This window comes from Capsella rubella, unplaced genomic scaffold (assembly GCF_000375325.1).
Source record: "Capsella rubella cultivar Monte Gargano unplaced genomic scaffold, Caprub1_0 scaffold_8, whole genome shotgun sequence".
NCBI classification, from domain to species: domain Eukaryota; kingdom Viridiplantae; phylum Streptophyta; class Magnoliopsida; order Brassicales; family Brassicaceae; genus Capsella; species Capsella rubella.
This window is the reverse complement of record NW_006238916.1, coordinates 11,206,443-11,230,602: the sequence shown is the minus strand read 5'-3', so window position 1 is coordinate 11,230,602 and position 24,160 is coordinate 11,206,443. Positions and strand designations below refer to the sequence as shown.

Sequence of the window (24,160 nt, the reverse complement as noted above, 5' to 3'; positions counted from 1 at the left end):
AGGAGAAACGAACATAATTTTTTTTTTAAAAACTTCAAGTATGTATGTATAATGCGGTTCAAACTGGCTTGTTTGTTGTGTTTCCATGTATTGTAAAATCTATATATGGTAACGAATGGTATATATATGTTGTAGCTGTTCAAGCTATTTACTCGATCGTCATGGCAGAGCAGACCTTGAGATGTATTTTGTATTCTTCCGACGGAATACTGAAAACATTTACGTATTTCAAAGACGCCAAAACCCTGCAGGCCCCTACTTACCATTTTTTTTTCAAAACCAAAATCATATATCTTATTTTCATTACAAGTAGCCTTCTTTTTTTTTTTCAAAATATTAATTGATTTTTTATTTGACAAATCTCTCCTAATTAAAAACCCTACGCAAAAATAGTTGACGAAGAAAAAAGCCTATGAGTAAAAATAAAAATATATACGTGTTTATTTATTTTATACGGTCTCTCATGGATCCACTTTCTCTTAGCTATATTTTAATTTTAATCTTTATAAAAGAAAAATAAAAAAACCATTTCCCCCACTTTCATATTTATTCTTCTTCTTCCTCCTCAAGTCACAAAAACCAATTCAAGAACTCTCAAGACTTACAGAGCTCATTCTTAAACCCGGTTTAGAAAATAAAATAAAAAATGGGAAGAGACTGGTCCTGGCTGGGCGGAGGTGGCGGAGGGAAGAAGAAATCCTCAAACAAGTCAAAGAAAGAAGAAATCAAAGCACCACCGTCGCCGCTTCCGCCGTCGTCTCTCGCCGGTGATACTGCAACGGCGGCTGGTTGCATGAGTGCTGTGTTCAACATTTTCGATCTTCACCATTTACAGTTTCCTATTAACCATCACCAGCTTCATCTTTCTAAAGGTACCTTCCTCTTCTTTCTGTTTTTTCTTCATTCTGTTTTACATTATATATTATCTCATTTCTCTGTTTTATTGTAAATCAAATTCAGGCGTAGATGCGCCGAGAAACAGCTTGGAATCAACGGAGGATGAGACTCCATTCTCACCAACCAGAAAAGATGGAAATCTCAATATCTCTGTTAGTGTGAATATAACTTATTTATCCACTCTTGTCTTTTTTTTTTTTGTGTGAACATTCTTGGGTTCTTAAAAAGTGTCTTCCTTTTGACTCGAATCATAAAATTTTTCGCTTCCAGATGGGTATTAAAATCAAGACCAAACCACAAGCAAGATCATCTGTTACAGCAGCTACTGAATCTTATTCTCCGAGCATAAAGACACCAACTTTGGTTGCTAGACTCATGGGTCTTGATCTTGTTCCTGACAATTACAGATCATCTCCTACCCCATCTTCTTCATCTTCTTCTAACTTTATCGATCTCAAGACACCAACAAGATCTTCTCACACCAAGAAACACAGACATTACTCTCTCCAAAGAAACTCTGTAGACGGAGGCACTCGTTCTCTTCCCGAGACTCCGAGGATTTCACTCGGAAGAAGATCCGTTGACGTCAACTGTTCCTACGAACAACAACGTTCTTCGCTTCATCTCAGAGACAACAGGAACAACAACGTGTTGCCTGAACGAGAAGCTGGTATTAAGAATGTCAGGCTTACGAGGGTCAAAGAGATGAAGATACACGAAGATAAAGAGAATCGGAGTCCACGTGAGTACGCTAGACAGATAGTGATGCAGTTGAAGGAGAACGTAAGCCGACGGAGACGAATGGGAACTGATATTACCAACAAAGAACAACAATCAAGAGAGATTCATGACTCCAAGAAATCATCTTCTAAGATCACAATCATCACTCATGATTCTTCATCATCATCCCCGAGACTGGGGTTAACGGAAATCCCCAAAAGCAGACCAACCTCACCTCAGACAAATAATGTTGCTTCCAAGATTCTGGAAACAACAGTCAAGGTTCAAGACAAGACCAGGTTACCAACAGTGCAAGAAGAGCCACAGGGACCAGAGCAAGAAAAACAGAGGAAATGTACAAAGAAATGCAAGAAACCAGAGAATTTCAAGTCGAGATTAGTGAAGCCGCCACAGACAATGCAAGAAGAGCCGTTTGTTCGATCACCAGCAACAAGTAACAACAACAACAAGAGCAGCAATGGTCTTCTTCTCATTCAAGGAGACAAATCTTCGAGCAAAAAAACACCTTTGTCCATTAATCATCTCATCAACTTCACTAGTGTTCCCACCATCAAGAAGAAAGATTCATCACCTCATCACAAATCGGTACGCGACACGTACTCTCTCTCTCTCTCTTTGAAATCAATGCTTTCCCCTTATCCAAAGTTAAAATATTTATTAACGTTTTCATTGATATTCGCAGTCAAACGTAAAGCTCAGAGAAGCGCAAACACCAAGGAACAGAGCATCATCAGAGTTTCCTAGTTTTCCGAGCCAATCACAACCCCACATTGTACCAATCGCCGGCGGCGAGTTAGAGTACGTTACAAGAACACTGAGAAGAACAGGGATCGACAGAGACACACCAATCTCATACGCTAAATGGTTTTCTCCTTCACACCCACTCGATCCATCGATCTTCTACTTCCTCGAACATTTCGCTGTTACATCGACCAGACCTAGAAACCCACCGGAAAATCTCGCGCTCCGATGCAACAGAAAGCTGCTCTTCCACTTAGTAGACGAGATCCTCGCCGATATCTTAAAACCACACATCAATTTGAAACCTTGGGTATGCCGTTACTCAGTTCAATCTCAGAGGAACTTAAAAGGATCAGAGCTCATCGAGGAGTTATCTCGGAGAATCGAGCGGTTCCCGTTGGCAAAGTGTCTGGTTCTCGAAGATATCGACGCTCTCGTCGGCGGAGACTTCCCGGAGGTTGAGCCGGCGTTCGAAGAGGACGGGGAAGGAATCGTCACGGAGATCGAGAGAGGAATCTTGGAAACACTCGTGACCGAAACGACGACGGAGTGTATAGCCACGTGGATGACCAAAACGGCGCCGAATAATAAGCGTAACGATGATGATGTCAGGGGCACGTGGGGAGTTCACGTGACGAGATACTCACCAAACGTGGAGTCCCACCACGACTCGTCTTCCACAAGGAGACTGAGACTTCCACGTGGATAAAAGTATTCCACATGGCAGACATTTACTGGTTCTTCTTTGTATAGAATATATCTTCTTCTTTTTCTTTGTTTTAAGATTATTAATTTTCAAAATACTTTTCTAGCCGTTATATAAATAAAAATAATTTTGTTTTTGAAAAAGAGTGAGAGTGAGAGTGAGTGTGGTGTGGACCGTAATGTGAGAGAGAGAGAGATAGAAGTGTCAATCTCACAGATGTTTTTGTCCCCCGCGTATTCCAACATGCCATGGGTTTTGCATATGCTTATGCTTATATATGTAGCTAGTAGACCAAAGAATAGTAGTATTACTTGACTCATGAGTACTCTTTTCTTTTGAATATTTTTTTTTGGTTTCTTTTGTAACGAATATTTGAAGATAAAGATGTGTCGATCGATGTGTTTAAATATACCTATCTCACGCACTTGATGACACTGAATCAACAGTCAAAAACATGAATTATGGGGTCTAGTGGGAAATATTTGAAATTGGTATAGGTTTGAATACTATTATTACACGCAAACTATAGAAGCATATATACTATTTTAGGAATCTTACGTAGGGGAAAAAGAAATAATAATTTTGGTCCCAATTGTTTTGTTTGATATATATATATTTTTTTTTGCCGTATTAGCCTTAACTTGAACCCTTTTTTTTTGACAATTCTTTATGAATAATTTTATGAATTATGTCGTAGAAATACTGCTTAGTGTTTAAAGACCATAATGGTTTGATTACTAGATAATATATTTTATTTTGCGAATTGTGAATGCATATTTTAATGTCGGTGTGGTGCAGAGCAGCAGAGGCTTCATCGCAGTACCTTTATATAAGTAAAGTTGTGTTATGAAGAGTGTGTTGTGGTCTCATGTGCGTTAAGTATTGCATGTCATTATATTCAGTATTTGTAATATGTCATACGATCAAACAAACAAGCATACAAAATAAATTATTTTGGACAGTAACATCCAAGCTTTAAAAAAAAAAAAAAAAAAAGTTTATTCAATGATTCCATTCATTTTAGTTTCACAAACTATATAAACGAAACATTCAAACATATATAACGTAATAAATTGATTGAGAACAAAAAAGTATAATTACCGGTTTGAAATCTACCCTATTAATCTGGCGCAAAGCGATAGCTAGTTAAAAAAAGGTTTCAAGCTACTCTGACGATGTGACACACATCACACATTTTTTGCAGAAAGAATTATTCACTCCAAACGGAATATGACATTATAGTTATGGAGATGTGACAAAATCAAATTATGGTCATTCAAAAAAAGATAAAAATAATTAAAGTACATGACACTATAGTTATTGAATCAGCTTGATGAAATATCATATTATAGCAATACATAATTACATATTAGTGTTATACGTATATAACTTCCCTAGTATAATATACATAATTCTTCAAATATGTTTGATCATGTGGACTATGACTCTATGAGTGTGGACTATGTCATTTTTTACGACCTCAACGTGTTCTTAATATGCTAAACGTGTAGAAACGATGGCAAAATCAAGATTATGAAAAATATATTTAAAAATAAGAGGCAGACACAACAAATTTTCAAAAGCCTTTGACGATTATGACGTTGACGATAGGTACAAAAAAACGTACGTAAATTTCAAGAGGAATCTTACTATGTATCTTTGTTCTTATTATCATGTCATGAGAGTTTGTGCATCTCAGAGAGCTTAAAATAATTCTGACGATCGTCCAAAATAATTATATGTAACGGAGTGTAAGAGAAGAATATATCTTACATATATAAAATAATAAATATAGAAATTTTAAGAAGACAAAGAAAAAGAGAAAAGTAGAAAAGGTGAAGAGAACCTTGTAAAGTAGTAAAAAGACAATACGAAAGATAGATTTTGCATGGACCCGAGACATTTACGTGAAGATTAAAGCTACATCTGTCGTAATGAAGACACAATTTCATGCAATTTACAATGCATATAGTATGTAGTGTACGTTTGTTAAAACTTATATTAAAGATTAAAAATCAAATAAAATTGATTTAGTTATGTGTTTGGTTAATTACGGACCTTCGGTGGCCGAGATTGTAATCTTTCAGTAAACATACAAACCTAATCATTATAGAATTCCTTTGACAGTGTTAAAAACTCACACTATCATCAGTACATAAATTTCAGCACTGAAATCTCATTACCTGACTAAATATACATATAATTATAAGAAGAAGAAAAAAAACAGATGTAATTACTTTAATGAAGTAGTGCTGAATATATATCTTAGTAAAAAAACTAATAACTCACAATTATATTTATCTAACTATTCTTTAATATAAAAGAGATGCTGTAAATTAAGTACAAAATTCTACATCTAGTATATATAAAAAAAAGGGGTCTGGATCGAGTAACATCAGGTTTCCACATTTAAATGTCGTGTGTTTGTATGCGAGTGTATAGATGTTATCTTATGATCATATTATATTTGTCGTAGCTTAGGTGTCCAACTAATCTGTCGACCGTTGAGCGGGAGATTCAAAATTAAGCAGCAAAACTTATAAGATGAGCTAGCTAGAGCCAAAGTCACATGGGTTTATCTAATTTCTTTTTCTTCGTATTATAATATGTTTTTCTTTTACTAACCGTTATTGTTGCTAGGGTTGACCAAAATCTATTAAATGATGTTCATATTAATTAGTTAACCTCTTTGCATATTTTCCTGCAATAAATATTTAATTGTTTACCCAGTTTGTTGGAATTAAATGTCTTGTTGGTAAATCTATGAACATATTCGAGATTTATTATATAGTACTAATCATAAGTAACATAAATTAAATAGTCTACTTTTGGATTAGCAGAATGATTTCGAGAATGCATAGCGTGAATTTGAAGTGTCCTACAGAACTCTTTCAGGACTCGATAATTTTTTTGGATAAAGTAGAATTTAGAAATCAATAAAACGTGAAGGAAATGTTTTCCTCATGATTAAGACTTATATTAGGAATTTGCAGATTTAGATATTGAGATTTTTAAAGCTAATTAGTTTAGTTTTAGTACTACACATATTTAGACATGAGAATGTATTATGTGCGTATGACTTAAAAGAGAAAAACAAAAAAAAAGACATTCTTCGAAGAGAGATTCATACTCAACATAGATTTTCGCTAAAACTTAAGCTGTTAGATTTTATGGGGCGTAGCAAACTAGCAATTTCAATTCTACTTTACAATTACAATGAATTTTTCAAAAAATATTTTACATGAATTTACATGAAAATGGACTATTTTCTTCTGGCAATTTTCTAAAATTGCTAGTATTAAAACTTAATTTTCGTTCTATATGTGTTTTAAACGAAATGTTATATATATATAGACTTATAGAGCTAGAGCTAGTGGCATATTTTTCTAATTAATGAAAAATTAACAAATAAAAAAACTAAAGATATAGTACTATATATGGGATTTGATTACTAAACATTTACAACTGGCGGAAAAGAAATATTAAATACTTACATTTATGCAAGCAAAAGTCTAGAATAGTCCATTTTGTATCAATATGAAGGGAAATTGCACTTTAGGCGACTCTTTTAAGAAAATAGAATAATTAACCTTTTCGTTTAAAGAGAAAATACTTATTCCAATTAACACTTTATTTGTTTATTATAGTTTAAGTATTGGAAGTGCCTAGCTACTAATTACATATTGGGTTATAATAATAGTCCAAACAGAAAACCAAAAAAGGATTTACAGAAGATCAGGAAAAAGTGTAAAGTTAGAAAGCATACTATGTAAAGTCTTAGAACGACTATAACAATTTTTAAACGAATCACACATATATGTATATGCATGGCTCCTCTAACCTATGTACGTAACGTACGAGAATTAAATTCTTCGATATATATCTTATGCATACACACAAGTATTTAATTATTATCCAACCAGAAGTATAACAACGAGTTAGTCAAAATCAAAATATATGTAATTTGGTGATCCATAAAAGTATACTACATCTCGTATATATATAGCTGTAGGATATACGACATCCGAAACCTACGGTTACATAATAGGTTAATACGTTCTTCTCCATTTATATACTTAAAAAATTATAAAGAGTATCTTAATGAATAAAGTAGAGATATTCTTACAGAAGCAACGGTCGAAGTTATTAGTGAAATTTCAAAATTCAAATACAGCAGAATATGTAATGATCTAACCGTGAGCGCTGGTGCATTTATCTCCTATACGTTTAGATTATTAATATAATGATCATCTGAAGTTATATATATCATGTGTCTATGACTCTATGTGTATTTCTGATTATAGTTTACCCCACACGAAACGAGTCACTCAAGTCTCAAACAAAGACGGGTAAGGTGGGTGGTTGGCTGTGTATCAGATCCGGGCAGAAAAATATTAGTTTAATCCATTGGGTACTTATTGGGCCGCTTGGAGCCCAGAGCTTGATGAACAACCATTTCCTAATAAGAAACTTTAGGAGATTCTAAAAGTTTGAAACAATGTGCAAAGTAGTCTTGTAAGAATGAGATGTTCGGTAAAGCACATTATCAACCTCTCTTTTCGTTTTTTTTTTTGTTGAAAAAATAGCAAAAGAATATTAAGTTTACTGTAGTAACTTTAACTTGAGGTACTGTTTAATCTTAGATTCTATTCTAGATTTTGGTTCTGTTCGTTCTATTTTTTTTGTTTATGAGAATAATTAATTATAGCCGATATGACTTTCACATCCAGTATGATTAAATCTGATATAGTTATATTTTGGGATAGATGTACCATTAAATTTCAGGAACAAGAATTATATTTGGTTAGGTGTATGTATTATATTATTATTTATGCTGCAAAATAGAACCTTCGGCGTAATTATAATAGTATTGGTTTTGGACCGTGGATGATGATGATAAGCAGACATTCCAAGTACGGAATATATATGAGCTTCCTGCAGTACTTACAATGTGAATAGTGTAGTAATATCATAGCTGACCAATGTTGAACGTAGATATATACTATAATTCTCTTTTAATCGAGTAAGGACTAGAATTACATAAAGAGTTATTATCACAAGTCATTACCCTCACAACTTTATTGAATGCTTTTGCAAATTTCGTGATAAATAAAATAAACATAAAATATATTACAATATGTTACGTACGTACTAGCTGCAGTGTCTATTTGGCAAACCGATGAATAGATCAGTTTGAACATCCAAATTCAGATCTATTACTCTGCATTTCTCTTGTTGTTCATTCGATCCTCTCCATGTTTCTATAACACTCTGTTCATCATAACATATATTGCAATTTCATCAACCCACACAACATATCATTTTCTAATTTTTATCTTTAATTATGATAAAGGATAAAAATGACACGTAGATTATACTGTTTTATTTTTCTCACATTCCAAAAATTTTGTAAACGAAACCAATCCAAAAAAAAAACATCTTACTTTGAAATCCATATAAACTAGTTGTATATTTCATTACAAAAATTTACAACTTGAACTAGCAAGATCCAAATTTTACCGAACAAAGCCCTATATGTTGATCACTAATAATATAATATCTCAAATTGAACTATCACTTGTGGGAAAACCAATAAAAGGTCTTTGGATAATATATATTTTCAGCATTTTGAAAACATAAGTAATTTATAACATATATATGTAAGTTTCAGTTGAGCTAGTATTAGTATATATTTCTAATTATGTAATTATATATATACAGGTATATATCAAAGTATGTGAACTGGAAAGAAAGATGGATCACCTTTTGATGTAATTTGACGTTCTCGTCTAACAATTGTTTCTCCTGAAATAAAACCGACAGTTTCTCACCATATTTATATACAAAGCTAATTAAAATAAAAATGTATGTACCATGTATATGTTAAGAAATGTCAAACCTTTGCTTTTAACTTCTCCACCTGCTCCGAGAACAACTGAGCCTGTAAAACATTTTTTTCCAACTTTACTTCAATTCCATGATAACAGCACTTATATGTAAAATACACATGTGTCTTGATCAATGTTATAGTATACTGATTGAGAAATGTAGTCTCTTAGAGCATCTCCAATGGAGGTGTTTAATGAATGTTTAATGGGTTGTTTATTTTTATATATAATGAATATAATCAAAAACAATCTAAAAATTTTAAGCATTGTTGGTTAAATTGAGATTTTAAGCAAATCATAAGCACTTTAAACTACAAGTTGTCACAATTTTTTATAAAAATATTGGTAAACACCCATCATGGGTGCTTACCATTGGAGGTGGTCTTAATCGTTGCAAAGATGCATATCTAAATGATGAGGAGAACTATATATAACTAGATGATTGAGATGGAGATTCTTCGTGTCAACATGTGTTGTATATTTAATGCGTTATATCGATCATCTTTGTCATAGAAACCAATATAGTGATGAAGTATATATAGAACCTTTCTTTCTCGGACCTTGCCCAGACTTCTTTGGAGTTGACTATCGATTTCTTGGAGCTCTTCTAGAGAACAAGAAGCAATACCTTGTCCCAACAGTCTCCTATACACAAACGCAAAAGAAAGTTAATGACTAAACTTGGGTATCAAAGATCAAGAGGAAATCAATTAACATTACTAATGTTAGTGTAGTTTGCTCTTTGATTATTAAATATTAATCGTAACCTCTCAAAAAAAAAAAAAAAAGAAGAAGTGTTTTACCGAAAAGCTTCAGATTTCATAAAATATTTTTAAAAATATGCTAACAAAAACGTCCAAACAGTCTATTACGTATACTAAATATAGTTTGGACAAAAAGTTTTAGGTTATAATGATATGGGTTTATATAAAACGAAAATAATAACGTAAATGTAAAACAATGACAATTAAGATTTATAATCTAAGAGAAGTACGTAGCAACAAAAAGGATATAAAAAGAAAGTCTAAGACATGATATATATACCGTTTGTGAAACTCAAGGTGGTCAATCTTTGTTATCAGGTGGCTTGCTTCTTGCTTTAATTGCTACATTTCCCCCACAAAATGAAATGATAGGATGCAAAAGAAGTAAAATAGATCAATATGTAATATCTTTATATATATATGGCCACTATAAACTGCTGAACGTAGAGTCTTTGTGACCATCCGATCCTAGAAGACTATATATTGAAATCTAAAAATAGCATCGACCGGTCAGTGTAGTGTTGATCTCTCAAGATTTGGTTTCTTAGGCCATGAAAAGTCAAGGAACCAACATCATGTATGGTTTAAGAAAACATGAAGACAAAAATAAAAATTTGTTTGGTCACACAAACCTGTAAGTAAATTTCTGAGTCGTGATTGCTGGTTTCATGATCTTTTGTGTACTTGCGGTAGCGTTCGATCGTCTTCTTCATACTGATCAAACATAGACATATATCTTTTCAGAAATTCGAATTAATTAATGTACTTATTGCTTCTTAATTAATCTCTAAAACTAGTTTTATTGTATATTTAAAATAAGAGGTACATTTTTTTCTAGCAACGAGATATATGAAAATTTTACTTGACTGAATTGGTTCGTAGTTCTTTTTAAAATTGTACTATAATATCTTTTAGCTGTTGGTTAATATCTCTATAGGTAACTATTTAAACCCATGCCCTATGAATTGCAATGCCTTGCTTCTCCATTTTTGTTTTGTTTTTGGCAATTTTATTTGCTAACATACAAATAATTGAATCTAAAACCATGAAAACCAACTGCAAAACTATAATGAACGATATATATTATTAGTACAGAGAAAAATTATCACAACTTTGTAGCTACTCGAATCCAACATTGACTATAGCACCAGCTTAAAGATGTAAATGTGTTGAACATCAAATGAGATGCGTTTTAATCTTAGATTGCTTTTTCTTCTTATATATAGTTAATAATTAGTAGTGTACTATACTCACAAGTCACAAGTATAAATCCAGGCATATATATACATTATATAGACAGGGAACTATGTACGGATATGGACTGCACACCTGAATCAAACAAAGAAGATGAGCAAGTATAATTACTATAGCTACAAAAGTAGAGCCCAAATAAAGACATGGCGAAAACCAAAAACGATAGTACACAACCGAAAAAGTAAACTTTTTTTTTTTAATATTATCACCAAAATGATGGGTAAAAATATGTGCAACTTGGTACGGATCACACTTAATTATCATCTAAATGATAGTGTAAGTCCCATTTAGAGCTAGTTCCAATGTTGTTTTCTGTTCATACTTTCAAGAATTTGGAAACCCTAGACACACTAATATATCAGTATATATAATTACCCTCACCATTTAGTTTGGATGGAAAAGTTCAGGTAGATCAGAGAAAAGGAGTTTGTCTGTATAGACTTCTAACCAATGAAATATTATAATTTATAAACATAGAAAACTAAAATTATATTAATATGGGGAAGAGAAGAAAGAAATCTTTAGGATTCAGACAGGGATCGAATCTCTCAAGTACCAAAATCTAATAAGGTCGCTTTAGTCAATTACGATTCAGAAAAAAAATAATCAGACCAGACACAAACACATGACCTAAAAGCCTAATAAACCCCAAAACAAAGTACTGAAAAAGTAAAAGAATATTGAAATTAAATGAAGAATCAAGAAGGAAATCAAAGAAGACATACTCAGAGCTTGAGAATTCATAAAGCCGTCCTCTCTGAGAGAAGATGATGAGGGAGACTTGAGCATCACAGAGTACTGAGAGTTCATAAGCTTTCTTCAACAAACCATTTCTTCTTTTCGAGAAAGTCACTTGTCTACTCGTCGCGTTTTCTATTTTCTTCATCTCTATCTTTCCTCTCACCATTTTTCTTCTCTTTTGACCCTTTTCTTTTCGTGTGCCTGTCACAAGATCTGTAGAGATTGAAACCCTAAATCAGCCAGTGACCGGTCAACATAACCCCAGGGTCATAAATAAAGAGGGATCTCACCAGAAAAGAGAGAGTAATTAAATGTCGGCAGAGAAAATTCAAGAAGTGAAGAGAGGGTTTAGATTAGAATTCAAGAACTTCTTAATTAGGAAAAGATCATCAATGTAAGAGATTTTTGGAGTGATTACAAAGAAGAGATTTTTCAGATGGGGAGGAGAAGAAAGAGCTTAAAAATCCTACAAAAATGGAAAGAGGAAAAGGTATTTGGTTTTTTTTGTCAGGAACCCTAGAATGATCTGTGAGAGAAGGAAGGGGCAAGTTTCTTAATGTTTTATTTCTTTTTCTTTTTGTCCATGGGTCACACAATAAAATGATGCCATTCTTATTTTTTTATTTTTGTTAATAATAATAATAAAAAAAATTATGTAATAGAATATTTCTTATTTGTGTCCATATCTTCTCCTCGCCACATACATAAGGATAATTAGATGCCAAAACAAGAAACAGGATAATTCTTGTTTTTATTTTATTTTATTTATCTGAACCTCATATTTGACTATGATAATTGGTTTATTTGTCAGCAAGATGAAATTATACAAGTTTTTTTCTTTTTCTTTTAACCTCTGGATTTCAACCATTACCATAAGTCATCGTCACATAAATGATAAATCCTATGTACTTCAGGATAGAGAATTGTCTTAGATATTATTGAAATATTAAATGCATTATGTTTCTTGATTATTTATACCAACTTACTTCTATATACAAAAGAAATTGAAGGAAATAGTTACTAGCGTACGTACGTATAGTTAAAAGAGCATTTTAATTTGATATATCTCGGTCAAGCTACTGAACAAAAACATGAACATTATTAACATACTGGGATCAAAACGACGGGAGAAAATTAAAGAGCATAATAATTGTACTGGTGAACCGATTATAGTATTTCAACGTTTTGATAAATAATTGAGGAAAAAGACAATCGTGGCAGGTTAAAAATGATAATGGCCGTACAAAATATAACTTTAAAAAAACTTATTAAAAAAAAAAAAAAGATATTAAGCATTAGGAAAGGATCCATGTGGCTTGTGGTCTACGAATAAAACATTTTCTTTACCCTGTTTTGGCAAAATTAACGAGGAAAGAAAGAAATACGAATTTTGGAAAGTCTTCACTAAAATAGAAAATTTTGGGAGAGAGAAAAGAGCGATTGGACTCTCTAAAATATAAAATAATTCTTTGGGTTTTAATTTCTAACTATGTACAAAAATGTCACCATTACAAGAGAACAGTATACTTATATATGCTTAGTGCGTGGGAGTTTATTTAAATAGAGTTAGATTAATCATACAAGTTTAGTGATTAAATAAAAATTTCGAGAATTAAAAAATAACAAAACCCGTTTACCGACAAAGCTCATAGCAAAAATATATATGTTGTTGGTCTAGTTTTTCTATCGTACATCTTTGTTTTTTCAAGATTATATTGTAAGCATACTGCGTATATAAAACAATGTTTCTAAGTTTTTGTCAAAAACTGCGTGGAAAGACATGACTGCCGTGAAAAAGAGAAAAAGGAAAGATGGTTTCAATTAAGCATCATGATGACTGATGAGGCTGGAAGATTTTGCTGTTATCATCATGCTGGGACTAATTTGGATTATGGTCACTAGAACAAAATCTTTAGGGCTTTATCGTTGGCTAGAACTAACTCGATATACAGAAGCAACACAAGTTAGAGCAAATTCTCTGGAAATTTTCTTATTAAAATAATGAACACGAAATTTGACATTGATTCTTGAGTCTTGACTACTGTACGAGGCTGTATGATGATGGATGGCACTATGACCAGTAGTAGTTCCTTCCTAGTGAACAGAGTCGTTAACAGAAATTTAAAATAACGTATATGAACTGGAGAATCTGCTAGGTGTCAATATATGAATGGACTAATGGTTATGATCTAATTAAGAAAATTAAACTTTGTTCCTTTTATACATTAGATTATCCCTAATTTCTTTTAAAGAGGTGGAGAAAACAGTATTGAAAGAGGAGCACGCCAAAAGGAAACAGTCTGTCGATATTGGCATCGACATCATCGTACTATAACATGTCAGTGGCTTTCTCACGTGTCTTGTACTGATTCGTTTCACTTGTTTCCATTAGTACTGTTCCTCACGTGGCTTCTTCGTTAACTTATTATGTACTTCTTTATACAATTAAGTCAATAAGGCCTTTATGAAAGAATAAATAAGTACAAAGGCCCATTTAGATAAATGATCACAAATAAGGCCCAAAATCTCCTCTCTAAGATAGAGAGAGAGAGAGATTCCAACTTAAGCAGAAGGTTTGCGTCAGCGGCGTTTTCCTCCAACCTCCGCTTCTGAAATTATTTGTTAGTCTACGATAATCCCAGAGAGATGGTTCCGGTTCTTGGAACTTTTACTTTGAATTAGGAACATAATTTCTGCATTAGAGTAACAGAACAACATATAAATGATTTCTTGTTACATTTACCGGAAGAACAAGAAATGCAAGTGTGTTTTCACGTGAAAATGTAAATCATAATAAGGAATATGGTGAAAAGTGTAAACTACTTACTCTGATAGATTCATCAATCTCTGTTTCGGATATGTATAAAAGGAAGACTTGGAATTTAGCAGAACCGGTTTCAAGATTTGTGTTTAAGCGGAAGCAGTGACAGGGCAACTCTCCTTTGGCAAGTGACATAGCCAACAGCCAAAAGAACAAACGCAAGAAAAAAAACAAAGGCAAATCGACAGAGCCGCCTGCCAATAGAAAGATGCCCTATTACTTCTCCGCTTACTGTTATAACTTCTCCTTCTCCATTGCTGTGTCTTCTTCTCTTTTTTTGTTTGCGTTGAGAGAAGGTTGGTTGGTTTATTCATGGACTCATGGATCAGTTTATATATACACAAGTTTTGATAATAATGGTGACTTTTTGACATTTGAGTGATTTGAGACCAAAAATAAAAGAAAAGGAGAGATGCTTTGATGAGGTTATTCCCATGGATATCCAACTCCATTTTTTCTTCTTTTTCAAGTGTTCGCCTTTTGATGATGATGCTTCTCATGTTCTCTCATTATTTTGCTTCTTAATGAAGCCATTCAAAGATGTGTTTTCTTTTTTACCCACCCAGGTTTTTCGAAAGCATGTCTATACCTATTGAAGCATTTTAGTTTCCATATGTATTATACATTCATGTTTTCATATGCGGCGAGCACTATCATGATAATTTTGTCAGCTACAAAGCAAAAGAATCTAGAGTTTTTTTTTGGACTCAAGATAACGAAAAATGTAGACTGCTTAAGGAAGTGAAAGAAACCATTCAAAGATGTTTCTTCACCCACCCAGGTTCAAAGGCATGTAATGTCTCTACTAATGAAGCATTTTTGCTTTTCATATATTCATGGCTTTTCTCAAAATAAAAAAAAATAAAAAAAAAAAAGAATCTAGGCTTTTCTCAAAAAATCTCAAAAAAATTAAAATGTAGACTGGTGGAAGAATTGGAATAAAAACTAGTAAATTGGCATATCCGGTTTGAAGGGGTTATTCCATGAATATCCAGAAGATGAAAACGGATCGTTTTGATAAGAATTTGATCTCTTGGTTTATGCTTTTGTGAAGAGCCAAACTTGTGACTTGTGAGAGTGTCATATTCATTACAAAGTTATCCAGTTTTTAACTGTTGGCAAATCTCGTTCTTATGTCCTGTTTTCCTAGGTTGTGGAGTGATTTGCTTCTTTTTTTTTTGTCCCTAATAACTTACTTAAGAGAATGCAATGTATCAAATCTCATTGTATCAAAATCCAATAATTATTTGTTTCTTCTAACAAAAAATCTATTCAAGCCCAAATAGCTAAAAGCGACATCAAACCAGCACCAAGAACAAGGGATAAGCTACAAAAGACTTGTATCTTCATACTACTCTGAGCTTTGTGGTTCATAAAAAGTGGAGCTACCAAATCAACAAGGGCCATGTAAATCAAGATTCCAGCGGCTGCAGCGTTGAGAAAACCGGACACTTTTAGGGCCATGGGGCTATTCTCATTGTAAGTCTCCGCCACTCCAATACCGATTCCAATCCCTACTGGTGCCGTGAGTGCAAAGAACACCAACATAACCCAAATTTTCTTTACTTTAAACTTTGCCTGCACGTACACACAAATACATGTAAATTTATCTCCTCAGCTGATATAATCATATGAAAGGTAAGAGAATATGAAATTGAAGTTTACCTCAGAGATGCAGCCTCCAAGACCAAAACCTTCAAACAATTGATGGAAGGTAATTGCAGCTATGAGAGGCTTTATTGTGCTGACACTTGGAGATACTCCCAGAGATATTCCTATTATCACTGAGTGAACCATAATCCCCAACTCCAGTACCTATCACCATAAGTAATATAAAGAACAAGTCAATAATAAAGATTTATCTCAATATCGAGAATGTTCAAAAATAATGGATTTTGGATGATTTTTTAACTTACTTGAGTTACAATCTTTTTCCTCATATCAATGTGATCATCTTGGGGAACGAGAAGAGAGCCATGAGAATGTCCTTGTGAGGCATGAGTATGAGCAGAGTCAACCTGAAAATGTTCCTCCTTATCTCCGCCTGTACTCACCGGCAAAGTCTTACCCTCCTTCCCCGACCGAGATCTGTTGAAATACCCGGAAGCAAAAGACTCGATCAACATTGTCAAGATTGAGGCAGCCATAGCGACAAGTCCCGTCATCGGAAAATCTCCCCACGGTGGCTCTTCTCCAAGGCACGGACTAGTGAGACTCTCGGTAGCGTCGGGAAGAATGTGGACAAAACCAGTGGCTAGGATTACTCCCGCGGCAAAGGCTTTCACATACATGAAGATATTGGTCTCTGAATTGAGGCCAAAAATAGGTAAAGAGACCCCAATTACTCCAGCTAATAGGATGGAAACAAAAGCTATGATCTTGTATTTAAGAACTGATGCTTTTGCCGCAGCAGAGCCTCCACCATTGGATCCGCCACATTCGTTTTCTTCCTCCGCCGCTGAGACTAGAAGAGGTAGAATAACCAAGCAGAGAACAAAAGCACAAACTAGGGTTTTTTGGAATCTACCCATCGTTGGCTTTTGGAAAAAGTTAGGGTTTCTGTTTTCTTTTTGGTCTTCCTTTGTGGCTTTGATGGTGAGGTTTGTAACAGTGAACAACTCACATTGCTTATATATAAGAGGTTCTTGTTTACAGAGGTTTTTGGGAATATTGAATTTCGTTTGATGTAGGTTAACACCCTAAAGATATTGACTTTGTGTAATTCTTTGGGAATTATGTCGACATGCATAGTAATAATGTTCTTTTTAAGTTTTATTTTGGAAAATTTTTATTTGAAATTAGAACCAGTAGTTTTCGGAGATGGCGACATAATTAGTCTAGGTGTGTAGTAGTTATGAGTTTCTGGAAACTGTATTTATTGCAAAACGTTGAAGAAAAAAAAAAGCAAAGCAAAAATTACAGTTGGAGATAATTTTGGTAATTCTGTATTGAAAAATATAGTAATTTTTGACTAGCATATTTCGATAATATTTATATGTTTGTAACGGCAGAATGAGTCAAACGTTGAGATGATACTACTGTATAAAGTTGAGATACTAATACATACGTGTGTGAGAAGTGAGATAGGGTATCAAGTAAAACTTAGGTGAGATGTCAAACTCGTAAGTTTCTGATTAGTACGTATTACTACAAGCAACATCATATAAATTTCCAAAGTAATGTTATCATATCCTGTAAACTTACTAATTAGTGAGTGAAACCATATCTTAGGATTTGAAAGTAATCGACATTTGATTATGCAATAGCTGATATGGATTGGGATTGGGAAGGGCATGAATTTGGGAGACTTTCATCGAGCTTTCGTTTTGGGTTGTAATATGAGAAAGCTCATACACAAGTCACAACTTAGTTTGATCGAACGTCGTACTCTCTTCTTGTTTATGCTACTCTTCCGTTCTTGGCCAATTACAGTATCATCATCATTTAATCATTCGTACAATCAACTTCGTATTCTTTTTTAGATTTCTTAGGCGTAAATCACATAATAAAGCACAGTTTATCAACTAATCAAGTTACTATTTGGAATTTACTGTAGTCCAAAGTCGTTGACCTATTTTCTAATTTGGCGTTTTGTTATTGCATTAATCAGCAAACTATTATTATTTTAGACCATCAATTTTACAACCCTAATCCCGAAACTTACCAATGCGTACTATGTGCACCTAAAAGTTATAAAACGAAACATATAAAGCCCTCAGAAATACATGAATAAGCAACTCACAATATACTCTGTTTTTGCTCTGTTTCTTTGAAATCTCTGTGTTATTTATTATGGAATCCTTTTAGTATATACATAAATCCATACTTTACATAGGAAAAAGTATGCTTCAAACAAAATTAAAAGAGAAAAAAAAAAAGTAAAAAACGTATATATTTGTTAATATTTCTTACAATTTTCTGGAGAAGTAAAAAGGTGCAATTTTGAGGACAAGACCAGGAAAGACATCATCAGGGTCATGGATATGAGGGTTTCGCTCAACTATAAACGGGTCGCCGCATTTATCTCCGATGGTGTGAAGCGTCTCACCTTCTCCGACGACGTAAATCTCCTCGCAAGGCTTCGCTGAGAATTGAGAACCTCTGATCGAGTTAGAAGCGTTGTTCTCACGAACGGATAACAAAAGTATCAAAGACAACAACACAACAGCAGAACACCAAGCGCTCATGTCTGAAGAACCTGTTCTTGAACCTCTTACCATGTCTCTGAATTATAAAACAACTCTTGGAATTTTCTCTCGTTTGATAGATAATGAATAATAATAATAAATTGAGTTATTATGACATGCCTCTGAGTTGTTATATAGTATTGGGAAATGGAAGTGAGGGTTGTTTCGTCTTTTGGGGTTAGAGGTGTTGTGTTGTGTTGGTTGGGTTATTAGAGAGACTTGGTCTCTTATGCCTGTGGTGCAGGTCAACGGTTGTGACTCACTAAAGGAGATTTTAGCACTTTCTTCTTTACCTATGATCCTTATTATTTTGTTCCTTTTTTTATAAAAAAAATTAATGATATTTTTCGATGTCATTGTATAAGATTAAATGAATCTCATTAAAAAGCTATAGCCAAATAGCAATTTTCTAAAATACTATGAAAAGTTAAACTAGGAAAATAGAAATAAGCAGAGATATGGAGAATTATGATAGGGAATACTAACATTTCACAGGCCAAAAAAAATTAGTACAAAGAGAAGAAAAAAAAATAGAGAATATTGAAACTCTTAAATAATGAATGGAAGAGCCATTGTAGAGATGACATGCAATGATTTTTTTAAAAGAATATAATAGAGTAATTTTTAGAATATCTATGAACTCCTCTTTTAGTACTAGTTAAGATATTGAAAATATATATATTTTTGTTTATTTTTCTGGTGATAATATATATTTTGTTTATTTTAGATAGATATTTATCTTAAAAATAATATTAGAGTTTATAGTTGACCAATGGATTATAATATTTCTACACCAAATATCTATAATTTTAATTAAAGTACCACACATATAACTTTCGGAGTATATAATGTTCTTTCAAAAAGATTATGTCACAAGAAAAAAGATTAGGATATCGTATTAACAAAGGAGAATGTAGAATGTGGTCTAAAAGAAACGTAGCCTTCGAGAATAGCCGCCGTTTAAAGACACGTAAGTTATTGTGGTTCCACAAAAGCCAACGTTCCAACTACCTCTTTTTATTACTTAATTAACCTCAAAATATTAATCTTCAAATTCTCAAATTACAAATTACTCAATAATTCGTTACAAAAAGTTATCATTTTTTTTTTGTCAACGTGTTATCTATCGATTCTATTATTCATACGTTTTGGATAAAAACAATTCGAAGCAATTGTCATCGTATCGGTTGTCCTGTCGTGTATATACCATACCATACCATAATGGATTGACATTGTTCAACTAGCTTTTTTATTTGCATAGTACTTTATTAAATTAAAATTTTATTATGAATCATTGAAGATGGGTGAGCAAACTAAGTAACCTATACGTTTTGATAAGTTTGAAGAAAGATGCATCCCTATCCCCGTAGCATCTATTTGAATTTCCATAGAGTGATAAATGCGTAGCAGAGTCATTTATTCCTAATCTTGATCCTATTTCAGCAATTAACGTAAGAAGTACGTTGTAAAAACCTTACAAAACAAAAGTGAAAAAGAATCATCTATCCAAATACATACATAACAGATGGTGGGATCTGATACATCTACTGTATTTTTAAACGATATAATCGTTTTCGTTTAGCATATATAAGTACATTTTTGGTTAGGATGCTGTGTTGGAAAAACCCAAAAGATTGTTTACAAACTTCCAAAACGGTGTGAAAGCACATGACTTCTTTATTTTTTTAATCTTTTTGTGCAAATTTTTTTTTTAGTTAGATACTTGATTAGTACATCGTGTTGATGTACACTTTGATAAGGGAATATGGTGTTAGTGAAAGTATATGGCTGAGATTAGACAAAATTGAACGACGAAAAATACAAATGGGAATCTTTTATCGTTAATGGCGTGCGGAAAATGAGTATGACAAAGTCAGATCGGTCCACATTCTAAAAAAAGCAGTCCCAATTCTATAGGTTTATATGTTTTCCACAAAGGCCAAAAGTCTTACTTCTTATTATAAGCATCCAATAAGTGCTTCACATACGCACATATTTACGCACGAAAGGTTTATAAAACTGTATATCATCGAATATATGATTTTTAAAAATATGGTTGTGGTTTCTTTTTGTATGAGTTTTAGACAAGTTAATAATGTCCAACCGTCCATTATATTATTTTGACATCCCATTATATCGGCTTTCATTATAATACTACTATACAATTTATTAGCCGGGGGAGTTTTGAATGATACAATACAATCATTAATCATCTGTTTTGGTTATCTGAAAATTTGGGGGAAAAAGTCCATGCGTCTCCGTCGACTGTAGACTAAATTAGTTTCCTCCCAACGAAAAACACGAATACTAACTAAAGTTTGAAATGTTTCTCATTTACAAAGTCAATCATTCGACCATGTGAACTACCTATGTAAAAAAGAGTTATTGGTGTGTTGGTTAAGTTGGTTGATTAAAAGAGTTATTGATGTGTTTTTTTTATGAGCCGGCCGCCCTAAGACTTTGGTGCCCTCAAACAAGACAAAACCATGAAACTGTATTACGGCTATAAACAGTAAAAACTACGAAAATATAGTCCACACTAATTTAATATTACCTTATGAAATAATATCCAGTCGAAAATTACAAAATATGTGATCGCAAACGAAAAAATGAGAAATGAAATACTCATGATCGCGGTGTAAAAGTTTTAGTTAATATGACATATTCAACTCTCGTGTAAAATTGGCTATCCTGAATCTCCAAATATAAAACCCACATACAGTAATTAAGAGAAGACTTTTAGATATAAAAGACTTTTATTAGTAAAGTTTTTACACATGTTTCTGTTCTTATGGGTCATTTATAAATTAAGATATCTTGGTGTTTTTTTTTTCTTTTAAAAATTAAAACATAAGTTGGGTGTTTAGGTTTAAGTGGATGCAGGATAGTGGAGAGAGACTCACTTGAAAACATGCCTTGCATGACCAAATCAGATGGGCCTTTGGCCCAATCATCCGTTGTTGTGTCAAGTTGCTTGTGGCCCAAACGTAACGTTATAACTTATGAGAGAGATAAACCCGGCTGACTAAACCACAAGTCTCAGTGTCTCACATCATATGAGAGAGATCCTTAGCCCAAAAATAAAATAGATGTAATTGACCCATAATCTCTATAATGTGCATTTGAGCCCATGTATACAAATACAAATCTTCTTTTAGCCCGTTGGGTTATACGATGATACATACACACATTCTTGTTAGTCCTATAATTAATTGTAGACTTACGAGGTGAAGGATATACATAAGAAAACTAGCCACACAAAAAAAAAACTAGCTGACGATAAGATTTATGCTTTCTTCAATCAAAACTGATTCAAGCAAAAAAAAAAAGAAAAACAACAACAAAAATCAAAGTGATAATAGTGAGAAAGATGGCTTCAACGAAAATAAACCCATTAACAACAACAACAATCTACCTCAAATCTCCAAAAAGATACATTAACCACAAATCCCAAAACCAAATCAAACTAGTTTCGAATTCACTAAACCCGAAACTCAACACAACACAGCTCCCCAGTGATCTCTACAGTGTCAGCTTCAAAACCATTGGAACAGGTAAGCTTGGCATCTCAAGGTATCCCGATTTCGAATACTCTCCTCAAGGCGGCTCCGGCACCGGAACCGCTCAAAAGATGGATGAAAACAGAGCATCTAGCTCTGGATTGTTGTCTGTTTGTTTCAATGTGGCAACTCTGTATATTCCTCCTCTGACTAGCCAAACCACTACATTTCTCGGCTTACCACTGCCACCGTTTCTAAAAATCGATATTTCACCGGAGTTTTTCCAAGGAACTATCGACCAAGATTCCGGGAAGGTGAAACAAAATTTCATAAAATCCTCTGTTTTTTTCAGTTCTTGTCATTTTTGATAAATCCTCTGTCTTAGTTCTTGTTAAGATAAATCCTCTGTTTTTAGGTCTTGTTAAGATAAATCCTCTGTTTTTTCTTCTTCTTTTTGTTTTGACGTGGGTTGGATGGATTTGTTTGTAATGAAGGTGGAACTAGACTTCGAAGCGAGGTTCTTTTTCACGGCGGGAGGAGGGATATACAGAGCTCCGGGGCTGATGGTGAAAACGGTGTTGACGACGGAGGAATCGAGAGGAGAAAGAAAGAGTGGGAGAGGAGAGCGGATGGATAAAGAAGGGAAGTGTAGACTCGTCGGCGTCGCAAGAGTTGAGACCGTGGAGGACTTTTTTATGAACACGTTCCTCTCTCTTCCGGCGGAGTGTCTCGCCGATCTACAAGCTGTTATTTCAGTCTCTGATCCTCAGTCTTGAGCTTAATTATTTGAGTTTTGAAGTAAAAGTTGATTTAAGTGTTTGCTTAAACTTAATATTAGTATGTTTCTTCTTAGATAACTGTGGGAGATTTTTGAATTATGAAACATTGTTATGGATGGGTGACCCCAAGAGTGCAGTCTAGAGAAAACGAATAGCAAGAGATAATGGGGAAAACAAAATTGCAGGTTGAAGAAATAAGTGCGAGTTTGACACATATCTGAACACTTGTTTGTTCCTGAAAATGTGATTACCAAATATGTTGTTTTATTTGACCGACCTTGTTATTTGAATAATGGATGATACTTTGTGTTTGAAAGTAGATTGAATACTGTACATGACTTGTCTTCTGTCGACTTCTTTTTTTTTGTTTTTTTTTGTTTTAGTATGCTCCAAGAAAGATATGTGATTTCAAAAATGAACCAAAATAAGAGTTTTTGCTTAAAAAAATGAAGAAGAGTTTGACCTTATTTAATTGTTCCTTTAGTTTAGTACTAAAGCAATGCATAATTTTGTTCTTTTTTTTATTGCCAGTTTGCGGTGTTTGCCTTTAAGGTTCCACCTACAGTTTGCCCGTGTTTCATGCACATAGCATATAGTATTGGTTGAATAATTTCAAAAAAAAAAAAAAAATGAAGTTACTTATAGGTGTTTTGTTAATAATTGTTTTGTTAACTCAATTTTTTAATTTATCAGGTTGCGCCACGTGGGATAAGACTCGAGTCCAAAAGCTTCTTACCCAACAAGCGGATGCATCTTACAATTGTACTGTTTTCATTTTTTGGACTTTAAATAATTTCATAAGCCCCTCGAAGATATACCGATAATTATGGCCTTATAGGTGTAATTTGTTACCAAAAGATACTAAAGAGTTTGGGAAAATGGAATAAAATCTTCCTCGTACTCAGAAATCAACGGAAAAAACTCTGGCCTAACACACTAATTACCACCACGTGCAAACATAATATCATATGTCTTGATACGTTTCAAGAAAAGATTTCCTTCTCTTCTTCTAATATGTCGTTCGTTCTAGCCTTCTAGGATTTTAATCAAATACTTAATAAGTACAATGATAATTACGATTTTTTTGTGTGTAAACTGAGTAATAGTATTTCTGATTGATGGCAACTACAACAAATCTGAA

The 24,160-nt window shown here is 33.4% G+C and overlaps 5 protein-coding genes across 8 annotated transcripts; 2 read left to right on the top strand and 3 right to left on the bottom strand.

The window, feature by feature from the left end:
• The first annotated feature begins 538 nt into the window (after positions 1-538).
• On the top strand, positions 539-3,404 carry LOC17876458. Its single transcript, XM_006280030.2, has 4 exons — positions 539-872; positions 961-1,049; positions 1,168-2,223; positions 2,321-3,404. The coding sequence occupies exons 1-4, from the start codon at positions 647-649 to the stop codon at positions 3,086-3,088; spliced, it is 2,139 nt and encodes a 712-aa protein (XP_006280092.1). The 5' UTR covers positions 539-646; the 3' UTR covers positions 3,089-3,404.
• A 4,670-nt stretch (positions 3,405-8,074) lies between these two features.
• Positions 8,075-12,298, bottom strand: LOC17876295 (MADS-box protein AGL42). Of its 4 annotated transcripts, none has more exons than XM_023784442.1 (8): positions 12,023-12,298; positions 11,717-11,945; positions 10,370-10,451; positions 10,018-10,079; positions 9,519-9,618; positions 8,985-9,026; positions 8,849-8,890; positions 8,075-8,356 (listed from the first exon to the last, which is right to left on the bottom strand). In XM_023784442.1, exons 2-8 carry the CDS (start codon positions 11,896-11,898, stop codon positions 8,237-8,239), a joined length of 630 nt encoding a protein of 209 aa, XP_023640210.1. In that variant the 5' UTR covers positions 11,899-11,945; positions 12,023-12,298; the 3' UTR covers positions 8,075-8,236. The 4 variants fall into 4 exon arrangements, 2 of the variants coding, with proteins under 2 accessions (XP_023640210.1, XP_006281112.1); XM_006281050.2 differs by having other exon boundaries at positions 9,534-9,618; XR_002834315.1 differs by lacking the exons at positions 8,075-8,356; positions 10,018-10,079.
• A 3,510-nt stretch (positions 12,299-15,808) lies between these two features.
• Positions 15,809-17,147, bottom strand: LOC17874832 (probable zinc transporter 12). Its single transcript, XM_006282134.2, has 3 exons — positions 16,470-17,147; positions 16,219-16,368; positions 15,809-16,131 (listed from the first exon to the last, which is right to left on the bottom strand). Exons 1-3 carry the CDS (start codon positions 17,082-17,084, stop codon positions 15,826-15,828), a joined length of 1,071 nt encoding a protein of 356 aa, XP_006282196.1. The 5' UTR covers positions 17,085-17,147; the 3' UTR covers positions 15,809-15,825.
• A 1,170-nt stretch (positions 17,148-18,317) lies between these two features.
• On the bottom strand, positions 18,318-18,819 carry LOC17876576. The gene has a single exon (XM_006281305.2). It carries the CDS (start codon positions 18,771-18,773, stop codon positions 18,462-18,464), a length of 312 nt encoding a protein of 103 aa, XP_006281367.1. The 5' UTR covers positions 18,774-18,819; the 3' UTR covers positions 18,318-18,461.
• A 3,163-nt stretch (positions 18,820-21,982) lies between these two features.
• Positions 21,983-23,352, top strand: LOC17874927. The gene is made up of 2 exons (XM_006280946.2): positions 21,983-22,554; positions 22,735-23,352. Exons 1-2 carry the CDS (start codon positions 22,111-22,113, stop codon positions 23,014-23,016), a joined length of 726 nt encoding a protein of 241 aa, XP_006281008.1. The 5' UTR covers positions 21,983-22,110; the 3' UTR covers positions 23,017-23,352.
• The last annotated feature ends 808 nt before the right edge of the window (positions 23,353-24,160 follow it).

What these genes read in the sequence shown, in the direction of transcription:
- LOC17874832 (XM_006282134.2), bottom strand. Translation starts at nt 17,084, where the DNA reads ATGGGTAGATTCCAAAAAACCCTAGTTTGTGCTTTTGTTCTCTGCTTG. An exon ending in GGAAAAAGATTGTAACTCAA is followed by an intron (nt 16,369 to 16,469) that starts GTAAGTTAAAAA and finishes TTATGGTGATAG; the next exon opens with GTACTGGAGTTGGGGATTAT. An exon ending in TTGGAGGCTGCATCTCTGAG is followed by an intron (nt 16,132 to 16,218) that starts GTAAACTTCAAT and finishes GTGTACGTGCAG; the next exon opens with GCAAAGTTTAAAGTAAAGAA.
- LOC17876576 (XM_006281305.2), bottom strand. Translation starts at nt 18,773, where the DNA reads ATGGTAAGAGGTTCAAGAACAGGTTCTTCAGACATGAGCGCTTGGTGT.
- LOC17874927 (XM_006280946.2), top strand. Translation starts at nt 22,111, where the DNA reads ATGGCTTCAACGAAAATAAACCCATTAACAACAACAACAATCTACCTC. An exon ending in TCGACCAAGATTCCGGGAAG is followed by an intron (nt 22,555 to 22,734) that starts GTGAAACAAAAT and finishes TTTGTAATGAAG; the next exon opens with GTGGAACTAGACTTCGAAGC.
- LOC17876295 (XM_023784442.1), bottom strand. Translation starts at nt 11,898, where the DNA reads ATGGTGAGAGGAAAGATAGAGATGAAGAAAATAGAAAACGCGACGAGT. An exon ending in ACTCAGAAATTTACTTACAG is followed by an intron (nt 10,080 to 10,369) that starts GTTTGTGTGACC and finishes GGGGAAATGTAG; the next exon opens with CAATTAAAGCAAGAAGCAAG. An exon ending in GCAAGGTCCGAGAAAGAAAG is followed by an intron (nt 9,027 to 9,518) that starts GTTCTATATATA and finishes AATGTTTTACAG; the next exon opens with GCTCAGTTGTTCTCGGAGCA.
- LOC17876458 (XM_006280030.2), top strand. Translation starts at nt 647, where the DNA reads ATGGGAAGAGACTGGTCCTGGCTGGGCGGAGGTGGCGGAGGGAAGAAG. An exon ending in CCAGCTTCATCTTTCTAAAG is followed by an intron (nt 873 to 960) that starts GTACCTTCCTCT and finishes AATCAAATTCAG; the next exon opens with GCGTAGATGCGCCGAGAAAC. An exon ending in ATGGAAATCTCAATATCTCT is followed by an intron (nt 1,050 to 1,167) that starts GTTAGTGTGAAT and finishes TTTCGCTTCCAG; the next exon opens with ATGGGTATTAAAATCAAGAC.